Raw genomic sequence first — 23,275 nt, forward strand, 5'->3', positions numbered from 1 at the left:
CAATGTTTGCATACAGAGGATCTAAGCACAACTTGATGCGACTACACACAAAATGTGGCTGTCAGGATGAGGGCAACGTTAGGTATATTTCTTCCCCCTCGATCCAGTCCTTCGTACATGGTGTCCCTGCAGGCATTATCCGTCTTTGATCTCCAGATGAAATAGAAATTTGCTCGGGTGACCATTGCAGAGCAGGACTGAGCTATGGGCCACTCCTCTACCATGTCCAGCAACACCAAGACTGTTCATACCTGCTGGCCAGGTTCTTACCCGCAATGCAGAAGAAGCATTGCAAAGTTTGTGTCTCACCTTGGTTATACACTTGTTTCAGTTTTTGGCACATGCCCTAGTCTCTGCGAAATATAACCCCAGGACCTTCAGGCATTCTAACCTGATGGTGAAGGGGACAAAGGATCAAACAACCCAGTTCCCAAAGAACCCAGTGCCTCGCTCTTGCCACAATTTAACCTTGAGTCCCAAGGCCAGTTTGTACTGGTTGCAAACATTCATCAGTCTGCACACCAACAGTGGATCCAAGCAGGAGATAGCATCATCAGACATGTGCAGGGAGGTTTTGGTCTGAATGTCTCCACTGCTGGAGGTCATCACTCCTCTTATGCCCTATTGTACAAAAGTACTGAAACACTCTGCCCTTCACACTTGACCTCTTATCGAGGTTTTCAAAATAATGAGGGGTATAGATCAGCGGATGGCTAATATCTTTTCCCAAAGGTAGGGAATTCTAAAACTGGAGGATATACATTTAAGGTGAGAGGGGAGAGATACAAAAACATCCAGAGGGCAATTGTTTCACACAGAGGGCGGTGAGTGTCTGGAACAAGCTATCAGAGGTTTAGTAGAGGCAGATACATTTTGTCTTTTAAAAAGTGTTTAGACAGTTACATAGGTAAGATGGGTATAGAGGGATATGGGCCAAATGCGGGCAATTGGGACTAGCTTTGGGGTTTAAAAAAAACGGGCGGCATGGACAAGTTGGGCCAAAGGGCCTGTTTCTATGCTGTAATCTTCTATGACTCTATAACTTTGTATTTTCTTCATTAAAAGGAACCATGGATCCTAATAAACCTGCTATTTCTCTTGCAGGCACTAGCCACTTGAGACTGCTCAGTATATGCTTTTTACTGTTTTCCCAGTACTCCCCTTTTTACCCTGGAGACAGTTGACTTGATGTATTTTTTTTCAAACAACTCCAGCTGTCCAGCAAAGCATCCACTCTTCTCAAACATGCCAGCTACCACCTGGAATCTTCCCTGATCACAAAAACCCTTTTAAAATCACGCATACAGCTTTTTTCTGACTTGGCTTTACTGCACCGGCAATTCAATCTTTAATCCTGCTATTGCTTCTCCCCAACCTTCTAATATTTGAAGTGTAAGGATCACAATTTCTTTCTTCTACTTAGGATCTTTTCTCTCTGTTCTCAGTGAAACAAAATCCTGACTCCTCACCAATTGTTTTTTTTGAAATGTGCTAATTATGTTAGGGGTTTTATACAAAAAAGACATTGTTTGCACATGTAGATTCAAACTAGTAAATTTATTCTAGCAGCTTTTTCCTGCACAGAGTACAAGCTGAAATGAAAAGCAGGAGTCTCTGAAACATTCCAATGACATCGCCATCAAATCATGTGATCAGCTCTTAAAGCAAGCATGCAACCCTTTCAATCATAGACCATTCCCCAAACCCCATCCTGGAGAGCTGTGTTGCTGTGCAATATTCCATTGAAAACCGTCTCCTGGTGCTGGTTGATGAGGCATGAACCCATGCTGCTGTCCCACACATAGGGATCATATCCCAGAGTTGCTTGTGCAAGGCTATCAGAGGTCTTCTTGCTAGGTAAAGTGCAGGTTTAATCTGGGTGGATCACCAAGTCCAGAGCAGAATTGACCCAAATGGTGACGATCTTGACCACTGAAGCAGGTTGCCATTTTCTAATTTCCTCCCTTTTCCCCTTGCCTTTTTCTCATGGGTTTTGACATGCTGCCAGCCAGAAGTATACTCTTGTACATTTCCCATAAGTCTGGGCCAACCCAGGCCCAAAACCAAATACAACTCAGATGGGAAGCCATCACTTCTGGGAGTTTTACTTGTCACAAAGAACACAATGGCCTTTGTCAGCTCATCCAGTTAGAAAGTTGTCCAGAATTTCCATTTGCTGTTGTCTAAGACCTCCGTGATAGAGGACAGGAAAATTCTACTGTCTGTGGGCTTCATTTCATAGAAACTGACATAAAAGAATTTGTGATCCTTAAAATGTTGGTCTGTGTTGAATCCAATTCATGGTCCCTAAAAAGAGAGATGTATTAGGTCCAAACTGACAAGAAAAGGAAACGTGGTTGCAGGGTGACAGGGACTGGGATCTGAATATCCAGGCGTATCAGGTATTTAGGAAGGATATACAGGAGGAAAAAGGAGGTGGGGTAGCTCTATTAATAAAAGAAAATATCAGGGCGGTAGTAAGAGAAGATATAGGCTCCAAAGAGCAAAATGTGGAATCGTTGTGGGTGGAGATGAGGAACAGTAAGGGGAGAAAGACACTGGTGGGTGTGGTGTATAGGCCCCCAAATAATAACTTTGAGGCGGGGCAGGCTATAAACAAACAAATAATTGATGCGTGCAGAAACGGAACGGCGATAATTATGGGGGATTTTCATCTGCATATTGATTGGATGATCCAAGTCGGACGCGGTGGGCTTGAGGAAGAGTTCTTGGAATGCTGTCGGGATAGTTTCCTTGAACAGTATGTAACGGAACCTATGAGGGAGCGAGCTATCTTAGATCTGGTACTGTGTAACGAGGCAGGTAGAATTAGGGATCTTCTTGTGAGGGATCCTCTTGGGACAAGTGATCATAGTATGGTTGAATTTCTGATGCAGATGGAGAATGAGAAAGTAGGGTCCCGAACCTGTGTACTCTGTTTGAACAGAGGGGAGTATAAGATGAAGGCTGAATTGGCGAATGTAGATTGGGAGTGCAGATTGGTTGGTAGGACAGCTGAGGAACAGTGGAGGGTTTTTAAGGGGATCTTTTTCGGTACTCAGCAGAAATATATTCCGATGGTAAAGAAGGACTGTGAGAGAAGAGATAACTAGCCGTGGTTATCGAAGGAAATAAAGGAGAGTGTTAAATTAAAAGCTGATGCGTTCAGAGAGGCTAAAAATAGTGGGCAATTAGAAGATTGGGAAAGATTTAAAAAACAACAAAGAATGACTAAGAAAGTGATAAAGAAAGATAAAATAGAGTATGAAGCTAAACTAGCTCTAAAGAATGATAGTAAAAGTTTTTACAAATATATAAAGAGGAGGACACTGGCTAGAGTGAATGTTGGACCCTTGGAGGATGAGGGGGGATTTAGCGGTGGGTGACGAAGAAATGGCAGAGGCTTTAAATAAGTTTTTTGTGTCGGTCTTCACGGAGGACGACGCAAATAGCTTGCCGAATATTAAAGATAGAAGGATGGTAGGAGATGAGGTCCTTAATGCAATTACTGTCACTAGAGAGGTAGTGCTTGATAAACTAACGGGACTGAAGGTAGACAAGTCCCCGGGACCGGATGGAATGCATCCCAGGGTTCTGAAAGAAATGGCAGAGGTGAAAGCGAATGCCTTAGTAATTATTTATCAAAGTTGCTGGACTCTGGGGAAGTGCCAGAAGATTGGAAAATGGAAAATGTTACGCCGTTGTTTAAAAAAGGTAGCAGACAAAAGGCAGGGAATTATAGGCCGGTTAGTTTAACGTCAGTAGTTGGAAAAATGCTAGAATCCGTCATCAAAGAAGAAACAGAGAGGCACCTAGAAAAGAACGGTTTGATCAAGCAGACACAGCACAGATTCGTGAAGGGGAAGTCGTGTTTAACGAATTTATTGGATTTCTACGAGGATGTGACTAGTGCGGGAAACAAAGGGGAACTGGTGGATGTGGTGTTTTCAGATTTCCAGAAGGCATTTGATAAGGTGCCTCACAAAAGGTTGCTGCAAAAGGTTAGGCTGCATGGAGTTGGAGCTAAGGTGTCAGCGTGGATAGAGGACTGGTTGTCTAATAGGAAGCAGAGAGTCGGAAATCAATGAGTGCTATTCTGGTTGGCAGTTGGTGACTAGTGGAGCGCCACAGGCATTGGTGCTGGGGCCTCAACTGTTTACCATTTACACAGATGATCTGGAGGAGGGGGCTGAGTGTAGGGTAACGAAATTTGCTGATGACACAAAGATGAGTGGAAAAGCAAGTTACGTGGAAGGCACGGAAAGTCTGCAGAGAGGTCTGTATAGGGTGAGTGAGTGGGTGGGGACCTGGCAGATGGAGTATAATGTTAGCAAACGTGAGGTTATCCACTTTGGTAGAAATAATAGTAGGAGGGATTATTATTTAAAGGGTAAAAAGCTGCAGCATGCTACGGTGCAGAGGGACCTAGGGGTCCTTGTGCACAAATCGCAAAAACCCAGTCTGCAGGTGCAGCAGGTGATCAAGAAGGTGAATGGAATGTTGGCCTTCATTGCAAGGGGGATAGAATATAAAAGCAAGGAGGTCTTGCTGCAACTGTACAGGGCACTGGTGAGGCCGCAACTGGAGTACTGTGCGCAGTTTTGGTCACCGCATTTGCAAAAGGATATATTGGCCTTTGAGGGAGCACAGAGAAGGTTCATTAGGCTGATACGAAGGTGAGGGGGCTAGCTTATGAGGAGAGATTGAATAGACTGGGTCTGTACTCGTTGGAGTTTAGAAGGCTGAAGTGGGGGATCTTACAGAGACATATAAGATAATGAAGGGGCTAGATAGGGTAAAGGTAGAGAGATTCTTCCCGCTTAGAAAGGATAGCACAAGTAGAAGGCACAGCCTCAAAATAAGGGTGAGGCAGTTCAGATCGGAGTTGAGGAGGAACTTCTTCACTCAAAGTGTGGTCAGTCTCTGGAATTCTCCGCCCATTGAAGCTGTGGAGGCTACCTCGCTGAATATACTTAAGTCACGTGTGGATAGGTTTCTGATAGACAGGGGAGTTAAGGGTTATGGGGAGAAAGTGGGAAAGTGGAACTGATCCACTTCAGATCAGCCATGATCTTTTTGAATGGCGGGGCAGGCTCGAAGGGCTAGATTGCCTACTCCTGCTCCTATTTCTTATGTTCTTGTGTGATAATGTTACTGAGCCATCTTCTTCCTTCAGGCTACTGATTAGAGTTCATTGTGTGAATCTTTTGGAAGAAGAAACATGAACACACTTCATGTTTAAAATTTTTACTCTTAAAGTTATAAAGTCCATGTGCAGAGTGCACCAGGCAGGACCTTAACCCACCTCCTTGCTGGCTCCAAAAATCACTTGCGTTGAATCCAATTCTTGGTCCTTAAAAAGGGAGATGTACTAGATCCAAACTGACAAGAAAGGCATTGCGCTTGATCTTGGGCTTGATCTAAGCCAAATGGCTGGGAAGTGATTTTATGGAACCGACTCTGGAATGCAAGAAACTCTTGTAGGCCTCCGTGGCTTGTTAGCTCTCCCCCTCTTGGAGCTTCTCCTTGACATTGATCCCCATTGCCTGCCGTTGGCATGGCATTACCCTTTTCTACTCACACCTTCCATTCTACTTCCTTCCTTCCCTGATGTCTGTATCTGTTGGTGGGTGGTGCTGGGGGTAGGGGTGGGGGAAGGGCGCATAAAGGGATTGGGCAAAGGGTGCATGTTGGAGGAAGATTTTACCCTACCTTCTTGTCTTTTTATTTACTCTGTTGCAAACCCACATCCTGAGAGTGTTTGATGGGGACAGCATAGAGGGAGCTTTACTCTGTATCTAACGCCGTGCTGTACCTGCCCTGGGAGTGTTTAATGGGGACAGTGTAGAGGGAGCTTTACTCTGTATCTAACCCCGTGCTGTACCTGCCCTGGGAGTGTTTGATGGGGGACAGTGTAAAGGGAGCTTTATTCTGTATCTAACCCCGTGCTGTACCTGTCCTGGGATGTTTGAAGGGGGAACAGTGTAGAGGGAGTTTTACTCTGTATCTAACCCTGGGTGGAAATGTCCTGGGAATGTTTGACGGCTCAGTGCAGGTGGAGCACTCTTTCTAACTTGTATGTATTTGTCCTGGGGTTGATTCTGTCCTGTGATAGCAATGTGAAAAAACATTTAATTTCCGAAAATCAAGTGCCTTCATGTTAAAGAATGCATAACATTCAATCAACTACTAACCTGTGAATCACACGTTGGCTGTACATGTAGTTTAGGCCATCCACCATCTGTCCCAGAAAATTCTTGATCACCTTGGGAACAAATGCACTTTGCATAAGTGGAACCGTGCAGAATGGTTTGGGAGAAAGAGAAATCCCTCAACAACCCTGATTGCTCAGTGACTAAATTCCTTACTCTACATGGCCTTCAATAGAGCAGGAAGGGTGCAGGTGTATTCTTTAGCTATTCCGAGCTAGCTAATCTGAGATGAAGAGGTTGTGCACTGGGGTTCTATGACTGGCCCAAGCACCCATGAGTTAGTGGGGGCGTCTACCTGTGCTTCCAGTATCAACCACCATGCGGTAGCCTCCAGCATCAGGTGAAGAGAGGATCAGGTTTGGTTATGATGCCCTGTGGCTCAATTTCCTTTGTGTACTCATATATCAGCAGTACTACTTGTATGCAGTACGCCTTTGCTGATGTCCATAAATGTTCTTATGTTCAAGGATGTTCAGGCTATTCACCTGTGGAGGTCTTCACCAATGACCACAGGGCCATTTTCTAGCATTGACCAGTGGACAATGAACAGGTGAGGAGTCCGTGGACAACTGTTCTCCCCAGACACATTCACATCCCCCCTTAATCTGTGCTGAGCTCACCTGGCCTCATGACTTTTCCAGTTCAATAAAGAACGTTAGCATGATATTCCAAGTGGAGATATCATATAAAGTTCATTGATTTGGCACCAACTGAAATACTGGCTTAAATTTTCTGATTCCAGCTATCACAAGAATTGCCACTGGAACAGAAAATTTGATGGACCAGCAAAAAGGTCACTGACGTCTGGCAGGAATTTCCAAACCCAAATTCCTCGAAGGGAAGGCAATGACCTAGTGGTATTATTGCCAGATTATTAATCCAGAAACTCAGCTAATGTTCTGGGGACCTGGGTTCAAATCCTGATATAGCAGATGGTGGCATTTGAATTCAATTTAAAAAGTCTAGAATTAAGTATCTACTAGAATCATAGAATTCTATAGTGCAGAAGGAAGCCATTTGGGCCATGGAGTCTATACCGTCCACAATCTCACCCAGGCCCTATCCCCATAACTCCATGCATTTACTCTAGCTAGTCCTCCAGACACTAAGGGGCAATTCAGAATGGCCAATCTACCTCACCCGCACATCCTCGGACTGTGGAAGGAGGCCAGAGCAACTGGAGGAAAGCCGTGCAGACACAGGGAGAACATGCGGACTCCGCACAGACAGTGATCCAAACCAGGAATCGAACCCGGTTCCCTAGCACTGTGAAGCAGCAGTGTCAACCACTGCGCTGCCATGCTGCCCTCTGATGACCATGAAACCATTGTGGATTGTCGGAAAATGCATCTGGTTCACTAATGTCCTTAAGGGAAGAAAATCTGCCATTCTTACATGGTTCGGCCTACATGCGACTCTAGAGACACAGCAATGTGGCTGATCTCAACTGCCTTTGGCAACTAGGGATAACAAATGCTGGCCAGCCATGTCCCAATGAATGAATTTTACAAAATCCTGCCGGGTTCAATTCCTGGTTTGGATCACTGCTTGTGACACAAATAAACAAACATTAAATTTTAAAAACTAAACTTGTAATTGGTGGCCGTCGTTCCACCTGTGAGAGATGATGGGATTGCAGCCTCGGAATGCTGGTCAGATCAGATGAGTTCATCTGCTGCACTTCCTCTGATAACTGATCAAGTCAATCCAGAAAGGGAAATTTGCCACACATGTCCCTTGCCAGTGGTGCAGTATGAACTCTCCTTCTGCCTTGATTGCAGGGCTGGCGTCTACTTTAGAAATCACATGTCACTGTCATAGTAAACCCCTGCCCACAGTTGACGGAGTTTCCCACTTGTCATGATAAAATTACAGAATGGACATGTCAGTGATAAATAACTTCATTATCATAAGTGGGACATTTTGTCAGGAAATTTTAAAAGAAATTTTATTCCTTTCTCAAAGTTACAAAGCCACCGTGCAGTGTGGACAGAGCAACCCCTTAATCTATCTCCTTGCTTGCTCCAAAAACCAATTCAACTGCAAAATGAATCCAATTCATGGTCCCTACAAAAGAGACATACAGGTGGGAAATGAGGAAATGGCTGAGACTTTAAGTAAGTTTTTTGTGTCGGTCTTCACGGTGGAGGACACAAATAGCTTACCGAATATTAAAGATATAGGGTTGGTAGGAGATGAGGTCCTTAATAAAATTACTGTTACTAAAGAGGTTGTACTTGGTAGACTAATGGGACTGAAGGTAGATAAGTCCCCAGGACCAGATGGAATGCATCCCAGGGTACTTAAAGAAATGACTGAAGTAATAGCAGATGTGTCAGTAGTTATTTGTCAAAATTCGCTGGACTCTGGGGAAGTGCCGGCAAATTGGAAAACAGCAACTATTACGCCACTGTTTAAAAAAGGTAGCAGACAAAAGGCGGGTAACTACAGGCCGGTTAGCTTAATGTCCGTAGTTGGGAAAATGCTAGAAGCCATCATTAAAGAAGAAATAGCAGGACACCTAGAAAAGAACGGTTCGATCAAACAGACGCAGCATGGATTCATGAAGGGGAAGTCGTATTTGACGAATTTACTGGATTTTTACGAAGATGAGACGAGTGTGGTAGACAGAGGGGAACTGGTGGATGTGGTGTTTTTAGATTTCCAGAAGGTGTTCGATAAGGTGCCTCACAAAAGGTTGCTGCGGAAGGTTAGGGTACACGGAGTTGGGGGTAAAGCGTTAGCGTGGATAGAGGATTGGCTATCTAACAGGAAGCAGAGAGTTGGAATAAATGGGTGCTTTTCTGGTTGGCAGTTGGTGACTTGTGGCGTGCCGCAGGGATCGGTGCTGGGGCATCAACTGTCTACCACATACATAGACGATCTGGAGGAGGGAACTGAGTGTGGGGTAACAAAGTTTGCTGATGACACGAAGATGAGTGGAAAAGCAAATTGTGTGGAGGATGCGGAAAGTCTGCAGAGAGATCTGGGCAGGCTGAGTGAGTGGGCGAGGACCTGCCAAATGGAGTATAACGTTGGCAAATGTGAGGTTATCCACTTTGGAAGAAATAATAGTAGCATGGAATATTATTTAAATGGTGAAAAGTTGCAGCATGCTACTGTGCAGAGGGACCTGGGGATCCTTGTGCATGAATCGCAAAAACTCAGTCAGCAGGTAATCAAGAAGGCGAATGGAATGTTGGCCTTTATAGCGAGGGGGATAGAATATAAAAGCAGTGAGGTCTTGCTGCAACTGTACAAGGCACTGATGAGGCCGCAACTGGAGTACTGTGTGCAATTTTGGTCCCCTTATTTGCGAAAGGATATATTGGCCTTGGAGGGAGTACAGACAATGTTCACCAGGCTAATACTGGAGATGAGGGGATTAGCTTATGAGGAGAGATTGAGTAGATTGGGCCTGTACTCGTTAGAGTTTAGAAGGATGAGGGGGGATCTTATAGAGACTTACAAGATAATGAAGGGGCTAGATAGGGTAGAGGTAGAGAGATTCTTTCCACTTAGAAAGGAAACCAGAACTAGAGGGCACAGCCTCAAAATGAGGTGGGGGGTGGGGCACAGTTTAGAACAAAGTTGAGGAGGAACTTCTTCTCTCAGAGGGTGGTGAATCTCTGGAATTCTCTGCCCATTGAAGCGGTGGAGGCTACCTCGTTGAATATGTTTAAGTCATGGGTAGATAGACTTTTGATCGATCAGGGAATTAAGGGTTATGGGGAGCAGGCAGGTAAGTGGAACTGATGCACTTCAGATCAGCCATGATCTTATTGAATGGCGGGGCAGGCTTGAAGGGCTAGATGGCCTACTCCTGCTCCTACTTCTTACGTTCTTATGATACAGACTTACGAGAACAGAAATTGCGCCTGATCTTGGACTTGGTTTTTGCCAAAAGGCCAAGAAGTGAAAAGTAAGGAGGTGACATATCCCTCAAAAATGCTGATTCTAAATGGGGTAAAGGGACAGAGGAATCTGGGGGGAACGGATACACGATCAGTAAAAATAGTCACACGGGTTTATAAGGTCATAGAAAACAAACACTTGGATTCATTTCCAGAGCGATGGAATTGAAAAGCAGAGAAGTTATATTAAACTTCTGCAGTGCCTTTGTTAGACTACACTTGGAGCACAGGCCTGGTCTCGATATTATACACTATATAGAGGCACTAGAAAAGATCTACAACTGATTGACAAGGATCATAACCAAATTGAGAGGTTACAATTGTTAAGAAAGACTGAACAGGCTGGGATTCTTTTCTCTAAAAAGGGTGACCTGATTGAGGTCTTTAATTTATGAAGAGATTTAATGGGGCAGATAATCATTGATTAATCAAATAGGAATTCTGGAGAACCCTCTATATCTTGAAAATGGTGAGAATGTGGAACTTACTGTCACAGGGAGTAGTTAAAGGTAATAGTATTGATACATTTAAGGGGAAGGTGGATGAACACATGAAGGAGAAAGAAGTGGAACATTATGTTAAAAGGACGAAATAAAGTAATGTAATCAGTTAGGCCTAATGGCCAGTACTGTGCTGTAAATTCAATGTAACACTCAGAAAAAAAAGGACAGGAAAAAAAAGAGCAAATACATTGGCGGAAGGAGTGAAAGTCATCTTGGACAGGTAGTGTGCAATTGGTGGCGGCAAATCAGCAGCCTGCTTCACACAGAGGTGATAAGTCTCCCCTGCTTACCAGGGTGATTCCCCCACCCTACTCCCCAATTGCCTTTAAGGGTCACATGACCTGGAGAAGCAATCAACACTTCACCCAAATTGGGATGCTAATTTGGCATCACTCACTGTTATGTGCCCAAGGCAAATTTCACCTTCATGTGGTTCTCAGCTAGCTGAAAGCTAGCTGCCAGCTGTAAGTTTATCCCTTGGTGCTCAAAGGAATGAAAAGCTGGCTGAAGGGCTTTTATGTTGGCATGGTGGTTAGCACTGCTGCTTCACAGCGCCAGGGACCCGGGTTTGATTCCTGGTTTGGGTCACTGACTGTGTGGAGTCTGGTCATTCTCCCCCCATGTCTGCGTGGGTTTTCTCCGGGTGCTCTGGTTTCCTCCCATAGTCTGAAAGACTTGCTGGTTAGGTGTATTGACCCGAACAGGTGCCGGAGTGGCGACTAGGGGAATTTCACAGTAATTTCATTGCAGTGTTAATGTAAGCCTTACTTGTGACTAATAAATAAACTTTACTTTTTTCTTCCGTCTTACCATTTCCCTGATATTCTCCTTTCTTCTTCTCTTGGACCAAATAAATAAAGCCAAATCTCCCACAGAGGAATATTCCATCACCATGCATACGTTCACGGCTGATACCTGTACAGCAGAGTGCAAAAGGAAGGATTAAAAAAAAATGAAGATTCTTCCCAGTTACCTAGTGTTACAGCAAAAACTTGCATTTATATATTGCCACTCATAACTCAAGACACGATGAGCACTGTACAGACAATGAAGTCATTAATTTGATGACCAGTTATAATGTTTGGAAATCAACCAGCCAATTTTTTAAAGACCAAGGTCCAAGAAACAGAAATAAGATGACAAGACAAATAGTAATTTGGGTCAAAGGGTAGATATTGGTCCAAGATACAGAGAAAAACACCTCTGGTTTCATTCAAAATGTTGTTGGATCTTTTACAGTCCACCTGAGGGGAAAACGAGGGATTTGGATTTCTGGATTTCTATGAGGATGTGACTAGTGCGGTAGACAGAGGGGAACCAGTGGATGTGGTGTTTTTAGATTTTCAAAAGGTGTTTGATAAGGTGCCGCACAAAAGGTTGCTTCAGAAGGTTAGGGTGCATGGAGTTGGGGGTAAGGTGTTAGTGTGGATAGGGGATTGGCTGTCTAATAGAAAGCAGAGAGTTGGTATCAATGGGTGCTATTCTGGTTGGCGGTTGGTGACTAGTGGAGTGCCGCAGGGATTGGTGCTGGGGCCTCAGCTACTTACCATTTATATAAATGATCTGGAGGAGGGGGCTGAGTGTAGGGTAACGAAATTTGCTGATGACACAAAGATGAGTGGAAAAGCAAATTGCACAGAGGGTGTGGAAAGTCTGCAGAGGGATCTGGATAGGCTGAGCGAGTGGGCGAGGACCTGGCAGATGGAGTACAATGTTAGCAAGTGTGAGGTTATCCACTTTGGCAGAAATAATAGTAGGAGGGATTACTATTTAAAGGACGAAAAGCTGCAGCATGCTACGGTGCAGAGGGACCTGGGGGTCCTTGTGCACGAGTCGCAAAAACCCAGTCTGCAGGTGCAGCAGGTGATCAAGAAGGCAAATGGAACGCGGGCCCTTTATAGCGAGGGGGATAGAATATAAAAGCAGGGAGGTCTTGCTGCAACTGTACAGGGCACTGGTGAGGCCACAGCTGGAGTACTGTGTGCAGTTTTGGTCGCCGCACTTGCGCAAGGATATTTTGGCCTTGGAGGGAGTGCAGAGGAGGTTCACTAGGCTGATACCGGAGATGAGGGGGTTGGACTATGAAGAGAGACTAAAGAGACTGGGTCTGTACTCGTTGGAGTTTAGAAGGATGAGGGGGGATCTTATAGAGATGTATAAGATAATGAAAGGGATGGATACAGTAGAGGTAGAGAGATTCTTCCTGCTCAGAAAGGACAGCAGGACTAGAGGGCACAGCCTCAGGATAAGGGGGGAGCAGTTTAGAACGGAGTTGAGGAGGAACTTCTTCACTCAAAGGGTGGTGAATCTCTAGAATTCTCTGCCTGTTGAAGTGGTGGAGGCTACCTCGCCAAATATATTTAAGTCATGGGTAGATAGGTTTTTGACAGACAAGGGAATTAAGGGTTATGGGGAGAAAGCGGGAAAATGGAACTGATCCACTTCAGATCAGCCATGATCTTATTGAATGGCGGGGCAGGCTCCAAGGGCTAGATGGCCTACTCCTGCTCCTGTTTCTTATGTTCTTATGAGTTGGTTTAACATCTCATTTGAAAGACCCTATCTCTTACAGTGCAGCACGCCCTCAGTGCTGACCCTCTGACAGGGCGGCACTCCCTCAGTGCTGACCCTCAGAGAACAGAATTCCCTCAGTGGGAGGCTGTAGTGGTATTGGACTAGTAATCCAAAGACCAAGGGTAATGCTCTTGGTATTCAAATTTGCAGCAAGGCATATGTTGCGGAATTTGAATTCAATAAAGATTTGGAATTAATACTGACCCTCTAACACCGTGGCACACCTTATTTTCTGACCCTCTAACAGAACAGTGTTCTCTCACAACTGATCCTCTGATAGGCAGAACTCCCTGGTCTGCATGGATTTTGTGGTCAAAACTTTGGACTGCGAGTCAGAGGCAAGAATGCTTATGGTACTTCAGTAATAAATGTCAATCTGGATGCTGGACTCAAGTTTCTGGGGTGACAGTTGAACCCACAAATTCTTAAACCCAATCTCGAAATAGTAAGGATAAAAGGAAGTGTTCTAGCAGCAGATGAAGTGCAGCCATTTTCACCCACAATACTTATCTGTGGCTAAAATCACTTTTGTCAGAAAGTTCTCGGGTTGAATTTGCAAACAGTTTGCTCAGCATCACACCAGGATTCGCTTTCGCCAGTAATCTGCCAAGCAGTTTGAGAAGAAATTATTACAAATGAAGAACTCTCAAGACGAGTACCTCATACCTCCTGATCCCAGGCAACAAATATCTCCTTGTACGGGCAGATATTGGGATGAACCAGACCTAACAGGCCCAATGCCTATGAGAAAAAAGGTGACAAATCATCAGATGACGCATCAACATCACTGAGCCAGCAACCTATACTAACATTACGGGACCTTTATCACAAACAAAGCCCATGCCACTGCTCAAGTTTTCAACTGAACAATGACAGCAGAAAGAGTAAAGAATCATCATACCTAAATCCCACCCTACCCTAAAGCTCCCTCTACACTGTACCCATCAGACACTCCCAGGACTCCCAACACATCAGGGTGGGCTGGCTGGACGTATAGAGAACGGACTTGAGTCACAGCAGGTGTTTTATCAGAATGAAGATCTTCAGTTCTGCAGACATCAGTGCTGGGATCTCTATTGTTTGTAGTACATATAAATGATCTGGGAGGAAACCATAGGGGGTCTGATTAGTAAGTTTGCAGATAATACGAAGATTGATAGAGTTCCTGATTGTGCCGGGGATTGTCAGACGATACAACAGGATAGATAGATTGGAGATTTGGGCACAAAAACTGCAAATGGAGTTTAATCTAGACAAACGTGAGGTGATGCATTTTGGAGGATCAAACTTAGGTGTGACATATACTGTAAATGGTAGAATCCTTAGGAACATTAACATACAAAGGGATCTGGGCGTGCAAGTTCACACTTCCCTAAAAGTGGCCAAGGTGAATCAGAAGGCATATGGCATGCTTGCTTTCATCAGATAGGGCATTGAGTATAAATCATGTTGCAGCTATATAAAACCTTGGTTAGGCTGCATTTGGAGTATTGCATGCAGTTCTGATCACTGCGCTACCAGAAGGATAGTGGAAGGTTTGGAGAGATTACAAAGGAGGTTCACCAGGATGTTGCTTGGTCTCGAGCGTAGTCTATGAGGAGACATTGAATAAACCAGGGATTGTTTTCACTGGAAAGACAGAGGCCAAGGAGAGATCTGATAGAGTTCTACAAAATTATGAGAGGCATAGACAGCGTGGATAGTCAGAGGCTTCTTCCAGGGAGGAAGTGTCAATTACAAAGGGGCACGGGCTCAAGGTGAGAGGGGAAAAGTTGAAGGGAAACGTGCAGGGGAAGTTTTTCACAGAGTGGTGGGTGCCTGGAACAGGCCGCCAAAAGAGGAGGTGGGAGCAGGCACAGTAGCAACATTTAAGAGGTATCTGGATGGGTATGTGAATAGGGAAGGAATAGGGAAATATGGACCAAAGGACAGAAGGTTTTTTTTAATTCAGCTTGGGCATCATGATCAGTACAGGTTTGGAGGCCTGAAGGGTCTGTTCCTGTGCTGTACCTTTCTTTGCTCTTTGCTGGATATGATGTGGAGATGCTGGCGTTGGACTGGGGTAAACACAGTAAGAAGTCTGACAACACCAAGTTTAAGTCCAACCGATTTATTTGATAGTAAACTCACACGCTTTTGAGGTTTCCCTCTTCATCAGGTTACTCTCCCTTCACCTGACGAAGAGGGAAACATCGAAAGCTTGTGAGCTTACTATCAAATAAATTGATTGGACTTAAACCTGGTGTTGTCAGACTTCTTACTTTGCCAGATACAGCAGGGGTTTGATGCAGAGTAAAACTTCCTCTACACCGTCCCATCAAATACTCCCAGGATAGATACAGCATGGGGTTAGATACAGAGTAAAGCTCCCTCTACACCATCCCCCATCAAACACTCCCAGGACAGGTACAGCACAGGGTTAGATACAGAGTAAAGCTCCGTTTACACTGTCCCCATCAAACACTCCCAGGACAGGTACAGCCTGGAGTTAGATACAGAGTAAAGCCCTTTCTACATTGTCCCCCATCAAACACTTGCAGGACAGGGAGAGCGTGGAGTTGGACACAGAGTAAAGCTCCCTCTACAGTGTCTCCATCAAACACTCCCAGGACAAGTATAGCATGGGGTTAGATACAGAGTAAAGCTCCCTCTAAACAGTCCCCATCAAACATTCCCAGAACAGTACAGCTCAGGGTTACACACATAGCAAAACTTTCTTGATTTTGATGGCTAAACTCTGTGCAGTACACTGATCCCATTCATTGATGCTAAACCAACCCCCTACACCAAGCCCTGAAACATTCACTGTAAGCTGCAAACTTACTTGTTGCACACCTTGATTGGCTGTCGCCTCGTCCATGCATTCAATCTATTTTCAGAAGATGGGTAACAATGTTATATGTCAAAAATCGAGTAAACTGTGGTCAACTTAAAATCATTTAACGTGAACAAGCATTTCCCCAGCAAGACTCACCTGTGAATAGGAGTCCCAACTTCAAAATCAGAAGTCAACAATAATAACAACTCACAATTCAATAGTTCCCTTAACGCAGTAAAACATTTCAAGATCCCGCAAAGAAGCAATATCAAACAACATTTGGCACCAAGTTTGCAGAAGGAGATGTAAGGTCGACTCCCAAAAGTTTGGTCAAAGGTATAGCTTTAAGGAATATCTTGAAATGGGAGAGCGAGAGTGAGTGGGGGGGGGGGGGGAAGAGAGAGAGAGAGAGAGAGAGAGAGTGGAAACACAGTGTGAAGAAACATGAGTACCAAGGTACTCTAAGGAATTCAGTGCAGAGGGGAACTTGGTGAAAGAGGGAATGAAGTGCTGCTTTTTGTAGAAGAGCATAATGTGGAACTGGGTACAGTATCACCCACAATGTGTTCAGTTAGATAGTCAATATCATATTTTCCTAAAAGTAGGGGAGTCTAAAACTAGAGGACATAGGTTTAAAGTGAGGGGGAAAGATACAGAATACAGGGGCAATTTTTTCACACAGAGGTGGTGAGTGTCTGGAACAAGCTGCCAGAGGTCGTAGTAGAGGCAGGTACAATTTTATCTTTTAAAAAGCATTTAGATAGTTACATGGATAAGATGGGTATAGAGGGATATGGGCCAAATGTGGGCAATTGGGATTAGTTTAGGGGTTTAAAAAAAAAAGGCAGCATGGACAGGTTGGGTTGAAGGGCTTGTTGCCATGCTGTAAACCTCTATGACTGTATGACACCAGAAGCAAAGGTGCAGAAGGAGATCGCCAAAGAAAAGCTCCAAAGCAGGACTGGAAGCAGAAGCTGAAATAGAACTCCACACTGCAGCGGAAACCTCCAATGAATCCCATGAAACGTATATTAATAAAAAAGACTATTCAGCTCCTCGAACCTGTTCTGCCATTTAATAGGTTCATGGCTGATCCGAATAGTAACCTCAAATCTGAAGCCTGCCTACCCCTAATAACCTATCACCTCCTCGCTATCCATTTGTGCTCTAAAAATATTCAAAGATTCTGCTTCCAATATCTTTTTAGGAAGAGTTCCAAAAACTTTCACACCACCTCAACAACTACCTCCCCCAACCACCTAAAATATGGCAGAGCCAGATCATCATCCTGTTTTCCTCTTCCCCCACAACCCCCAATTCCAGAAACCCCGCTTCACCCCATGCCACAACACCCGCTTCACCCCACCCCACCCCACAACCCCTCTCTACATCCACCCTGTCAACGCCCCTCAAGATCTTATATATTTCAATCTTATTCCTCTTGTGATGCATGCACTCAGACACCCAGATCCCTCTGAAATGTCTCATCGTTCAGACAATATGTTTCTTTTTTATCCTTCTAACTAAAATGGACAATTTCACACTTTCCCATATTATACTTCTTTCGCCAGATCTTTGCCCATTGACTTAACCTATCTATACCTTTTTATAATCTTACTATGTTGTCTTCACAATTTACTTTCCTACCTCTCTATATCAGGAACAAATTTGGTAATCCCTTCATCGCAGTCATTTATATAAATTGTAAACAGTTAAAGCTCCAGTACTGAACCCTCTGGCACTCCACTTGTTACCACTTGTCAACCTGAAAACTATCTATTTATGCCTACTCTCTGCTTCCTGTTGGCTATGATGTGGATATGCCGGCGTTGGACTGGGGTAAACACAGTAAAAAGTCTGACAACACCAGGTTTAAGTCCCACCAATTTATTTGACAGTAAACTCACAAGCTTTCGAGGTTTCCCTCTTCTTCAGGTGAATGGAGAGTTCTGGCCTCAGACAGAGCATATAAAGCACAGACAGTTTACAGATTACTGATTAGAATGCGAATCTTGACTTGAACAGCAGGTTAGGTGTAAAGATTCACATTCTAATCAGTAATCTGTAAACTGTCTGTGCTTTATATGCTCTGTCTGAGGCCAGAACGCTCCATTCACCTGAAGAAGAGGGAAACCTCAAAAGCTTGTGAGTTTACTATCGAATAAATCGGTTGGACTTAAACCTGGTGTTGTCAGAATTTTTCCTGTTGGCTAACCAATCTTTTATTTTATCCAATATCCTTTGAGCTTTCATTTTATCCAATATTCTTTGATATGGCATTTTATCAAATGCCTTCTGGAAATCTAAGTACAGTACATCCACCAGTTCCCCGTTATCCGCAACATATGTGACTCCCTCAAAAAAAAAATTCCAGTGTGTTGGTTATATATGATTTCCCTTTCACAAAACATGTTGACTTTATCTGATTACCTTGAACTTATCCAAGTGCCCTGCTATAACTTCTTCAATAATAGCTTCTAACATTTTCCCTATGACAGATGATAAGACAGCTGGCCTGCAGTTTGCCAATTTCTGGGTGAGATTTTCTAGCCACTCTTGCCCTGAAACAGAGGTCAACAGATCTTTGCATGGTCCCCCCCTCACCTGCTCTGATTCCTGTGGTGGCGGGACAGTAAAATTTACCACTCTGTCTCCCACCTTTTTTGAATAACAGAGTTACATTTGCTATCTTCCAATCTAATGGGACCTTCCCTGAATCTAGGGTGTTTGGCAAAATTAACAATGCATTTACCATCTCAATAGCCATTTCTTTTAAGACGCTAGGATGAAGTCCATTAAGACCTAAGCTCTTGTTAGTTTGTAGCTCCAACAATTTACTCAGTACCTTGTCTCTGATGACTAATTTTACCAAGTTACTCCCTCCCTTCCATTTCCTGCTCTGTAGCTGCTTATGGGATGTCATTTGTATCCTCTATAATGAAGACTGATGTAAAATACCCATTTCCTCCATCTGCCATCTCCTTATTTTCCATTATCAATTCTCCAGGCTCACTTTCTATAGAACCACCAATCATTTTATTAATTCTTCTCTCTTTAAAAAATGGTTCTAAAAACTCTTGTCTGTTTTTATGTTTCTGGCTAATTTTCCCATGTATTCTAATCTTTCTCTCTTTATTAATCTTTTAGTCATCGCTTGCTGTTCCTTATATTTTGATCAGTCTTCTGACCTGACACCTACTTATCTTTCCACAATGATATTTCTTCAGATTTAATATTATCTCTAACTTTCCTAGTTAACCACAGATGGTGGGTCCGACCCTCGGGCTTTTTCTTACTCACTGAAATGTATCTATTCTTGTATTCTGAAATATCTCCTTCAATGTTTGCCACTATCCCTTAACTTAATTTATCAATTCACTTTAGCCAGCACAAGGTTCATGTCTTCACAATTGCCCTTATTTAAGTTTTAAAACATAGGCGGGAATCTTCTGCTCCTGTTCTTTGCGGGCAGGTTGGCAACGGGGATGAAAAATCTCATGACAGGATAGTGGATAGAGCATGCAAGGCTTTGGGAGGCTGCCAATGAGGGCACCAGCAAAGGTGAGGGGATACTGGTGAGGGAAGTAACAGCAGAGGCACCGCGCCAGGAGAGGCCAACGCACTGGCACCGAAAGGTGACGCACTGGCGCTGAATGGTGCACACATTGGGGCAAAGGCTTCAGTGCTAGGAAGGGACAGTCGCAATGGGCCCAGAAGGGCAGCGGATTCACACCAGATGGAGAAAACAGCCAAATTACCATTCCTGAAGCTGCCTTCTTCTGCTGATGGACTTCTGCCTTCTTGGAAAGCCCTGACATTAGGAAGGCAAGCCTGCGTTAGTGCAGTGGGTGCGTGGCCAATCATCATGCGTTGACAGATCCACTCGTGTTGGTGGGGTGGGTGTGCATACTTCCTACTGACAAGTACAAGTTTAATGGTAAGAATGTCAAATGAATATTCCATTGCAGCTGAGATCATTCAGCTATGAATCAATTAACATGTCTGTAGTCTGACTGCTCAAACAATAATGCCCACTAAATCATCACTGATGTGTGTGGGTTCCATTGATTGCCCTTGGCAATGCTAATTGCCAGATTCAATGACTCCTATAGTGTCACAGCACCACTGACCAAGTGGGCAAGCACATACATTCCCTTTGACTGTCAGTAAGGACACACTGGCTGAGAAGAGCCCTTTGACCTCTCAGATGTGTGCCAAGGCGCACTTTGACAGGTGCCCCCGTAGACTAGGTTGCGTGCAAAGCCTTAAGTGTAAAGCTTGGGACATCAATCCTGCCATTCCAGGAAGCAGTCTGGTAAACCTTGTCAGCACTCCCTTCAGACAAAAATATCCTTCCTCAGATGAGGAGATCAAAACTGCAAACAATACTCCAGATATGGCCTCACCAAGGCCCTGTACAATTACATCAAGACATCCCTGCTCATGTACTCCAGTTCTCTCGCTGAGAAGGCTAACATACCATTTGCCTTTTTTTTTACAGTTTGCTGCACCTGCATGCTTACCTTCAGTGACTGGTCCACAAGGACACCTAGGTCGCATTGCACATTCCCTTCTCTTAATTTATGGCCATTCAGATAGTAATCTGCCTTCCTGCTTTTGCTATCAAAACGAATAACCTCACGTTTATCTAAATTATACTGCACCTATCATTCATTTGCCCATTCATACAATTTGTCCAAATCACACTGAAGGATCTCTGCACCCTCCTCCCAGCTCACCCTCCCATCCAGCTTTGTGCCATCTGCAAATTTAGAGATATTACATTTAGTTTCTTCATCTGAATCATTGATAAATATAGTGAATAGTGCTGGAACCTGTAGCGTATAGGTCCCAGCACTGATCCCTACTAGTCACGGCCTGCCATTTGGAAAAAGACCAGTTTATTCCTACTGTTTGTTTCCTGCCTGCCAACCAGTTTTCTATCTATCTCAACACAAAACCCCCAATCCCATTCGGCTCAAATTTTGCATGTCGGACTTTGTTGAAAGTTTTCTGAAAGGACAAATAAACCACATCCATTGGTTCCCCCTCATCAACTCTTACATCCTCGAAGAATTCCAGGAGATTGGTCAAGCATAATTTCCCTTCCATAAATCCATGCTCCGTTCGAATCTGCCACTGTTTTCCAGTAAGATCTTTGAGAAAGGATTCTAGAGTTTTCCCCACAGCCGACATCATTGTGGAAACCCATGTCACGTCAGTGTGAAGGCTAGCCTTACCATTTTAATGGCATACATCTTCTCCTCTTCCAAGTGCTTCACAATGTGTACAACCCCGTAGCATCCTCTTGGTTCAGTTTTCTGAATCTGGATGGCGGTGGGGGGGAGCGGGGTTGGGGGAGACACAGTTGATGAACAGTTAATAAAGCGTGGAAATATTCATGAACGCACTCTGTTTATTAAAAGGAGCAGTGGCCAGGGCAGAATGGAGGAGGCTGAGTGGATTAGGAGAGAGGGACAGGCTGAGTGGATTGTGGGGGAGGCTGAATCTATTTTGTTGGAGAGGAAGGGGTGGAGGGAGAGGAGGGGGAGGCTGAGTGAATTGGGAGGAGGGATGGAAAGAACAAGGCCTGAATGGTTCAGCCCCTCGCTTCCTTTACCTGATAGTTCTCCATGGCGCCGAGCTGCCGCCAGCGGACAACACTCTCCCGCCCGTTACCAGGGCAACGCGGGCCCGCGCACTGCACCATGGGGAGAAGGGCAGCTCCAGGCTGAGGACACTCCCTTTATTAACACCTAAAAATAATAACACATTCCCAGTTACAGTCCCGATAACTGCGGAATTGTTGGATTTCTTTGTTTCTTTCAAACACACGGAAATAAAATATGCTTTCTATGAGGCACTGCGCGTGCGCAGGGAGGGAAGTGGCGGAACGGTCACGTGTCACAGTCGCGGTCAGAATTTATCACCAAATCCCTAATGTCCAAGTGAGGGTCCTCAAGGCCATTTATCACCAAATCCCTAATGTCCAAGTGAGGGTCCTCAAGGCCATTTATCACCAAATCCTTAATGTCCAAGTGAGGGTCCTCAAGGCCATTTATCACCAAATCCCTAATGTCCAAGTGAGGGTCCTCAAGGCCATTTATCACCAAATCCCTAATGTCCAAGTGAGGGTCCTCAAGGCCATTTATCACCAAATCCCTAATGTCCAAGTGAGGGTCCTCATGGCCATTTATCACCAAATCCCTAATGTCCAAGTGAGGGTTCTCATGGCCATTTATCACCAAATCCTTAATGTCCAAGTGAGGGTCCTCAAGGCCATTTATCACCAAATCCCTAATGTCCAAGTGAGGGTCCTCAAGGCCATTTATCACCAAATCCTTAATGTCCAAGTGAGGGTCCTCAAGGCCATTTATCACCAAATCCCTAATGTCCAAGTGAGGGTCCTCATGGCCATTTATCACCAAATCCCTAATGTCCAAGTGAGGGTTCTCATGGCCATTTATCACCAAATCCCTAATGTCCAAGTGAGGGTTCTCGTGGCCATTTATCACCAAATCCCTAATGTCCAAGTGAGGGTCCTCATTGCCATTTATCACCAAATCCCTAATGTCCAAGTGAGGGTCCTCATTGCCATTTATCACCAAATCCCTAATGTCCAAGTGAGGGTCCTCATTGCCATTTATCACCAAATCCCTAATGTCCATGTGAGGGTCCTCATTGCCATTTATCACCAAATCCCTAATGTCCAAGTGAGGGTCCTCATGGCCATTTATCACCAAATCCCTAATGTCCAAGTGAGGGTCCTCATTGCCATTTATCACCAAATCCCTAATGTCCAAGTGAGGGTCCTCATTGCCATTTATCACCAAATCCCTAATGTCCAAGTGAGGGTCCTCATGGCCATTTATCACCAAATCCCTAATGTCCAAGTGAGGGTCCTCATGGCCATTTATCACCCAAACCTAATGTCCAAGTGAGGATCCTCATTGCCATTTATCACCAAATCCCTAATGTCCAAGTGAGGGTCCTCATTGCCATTTATCACCCAAACCTAATGTCCAAGTGAGGGTCCTCATGGCCATTTATCACCAAATCCCTAATGTCCAAGTGAGGGTCCTCATGGCCATTTATCACCCAAACCTAATGACTCTTCTTAAGTATGTGCGTGTTTTGCCTTACTGAAGAGCCCTGCTTTTACCTCCTTTGTAACTGATGGTGGGGGGAGGGGGCGAATTAAGCTAATAAACACATAACCATAGATTTAAGAACACTAACATGACACTAATTTTG

General features: G+C 44.4%; 1 protein-coding gene across 1 annotated transcript in view; it reads right to left on the minus strand.

Annotated features, from left to right (window-relative positions):
* The window catches only part of LOC145358096 (serine/threonine kinase-like domain-containing protein STKLD1), a 62,817-nt gene extending 41,126 nt beyond the window's left edge, over window positions 1-21,691 (minus strand). Inside the window, exons 1-6 of the mRNA XM_080211771.1 lie at window positions 21,642-21,691; window positions 21,262-21,348; window positions 16,028-16,072; window positions 13,870-13,944; window positions 11,440-11,544; window positions 6,195-6,265 (exon numbers count right to left, since the gene is read on the minus strand). Coding sequence (XP_080067897.1) covers window positions 6,195-6,265; window positions 11,440-11,544; window positions 13,870-13,944; window positions 16,028-16,072; window positions 21,262-21,348; window positions 21,642-21,656 — 398 coding nt within the window. The 5' untranslated portion in view covers window positions 21,657-21,691. The remainder of the gene's footprint in view (window positions 1-6,194; window positions 6,266-11,439; window positions 11,545-13,869; window positions 13,945-16,027; window positions 16,073-21,261; window positions 21,349-21,641) is intronic.
* Window positions 21,692-23,275: the final 1,584 nt, after the last annotated feature.

The sequence above is a fragment of the Carcharhinus amblyrhynchos genome, chromosome 25 (assembly GCF_965287045.1).
Source record: "Carcharhinus amblyrhynchos chromosome 25, sCarAmb.v2.hapA, whole genome shotgun sequence".
Lineage (NCBI taxonomy): Eukaryota > Metazoa > Chordata > Chondrichthyes > Carcharhiniformes > Carcharhinidae > Carcharhinus > Carcharhinus amblyrhynchos.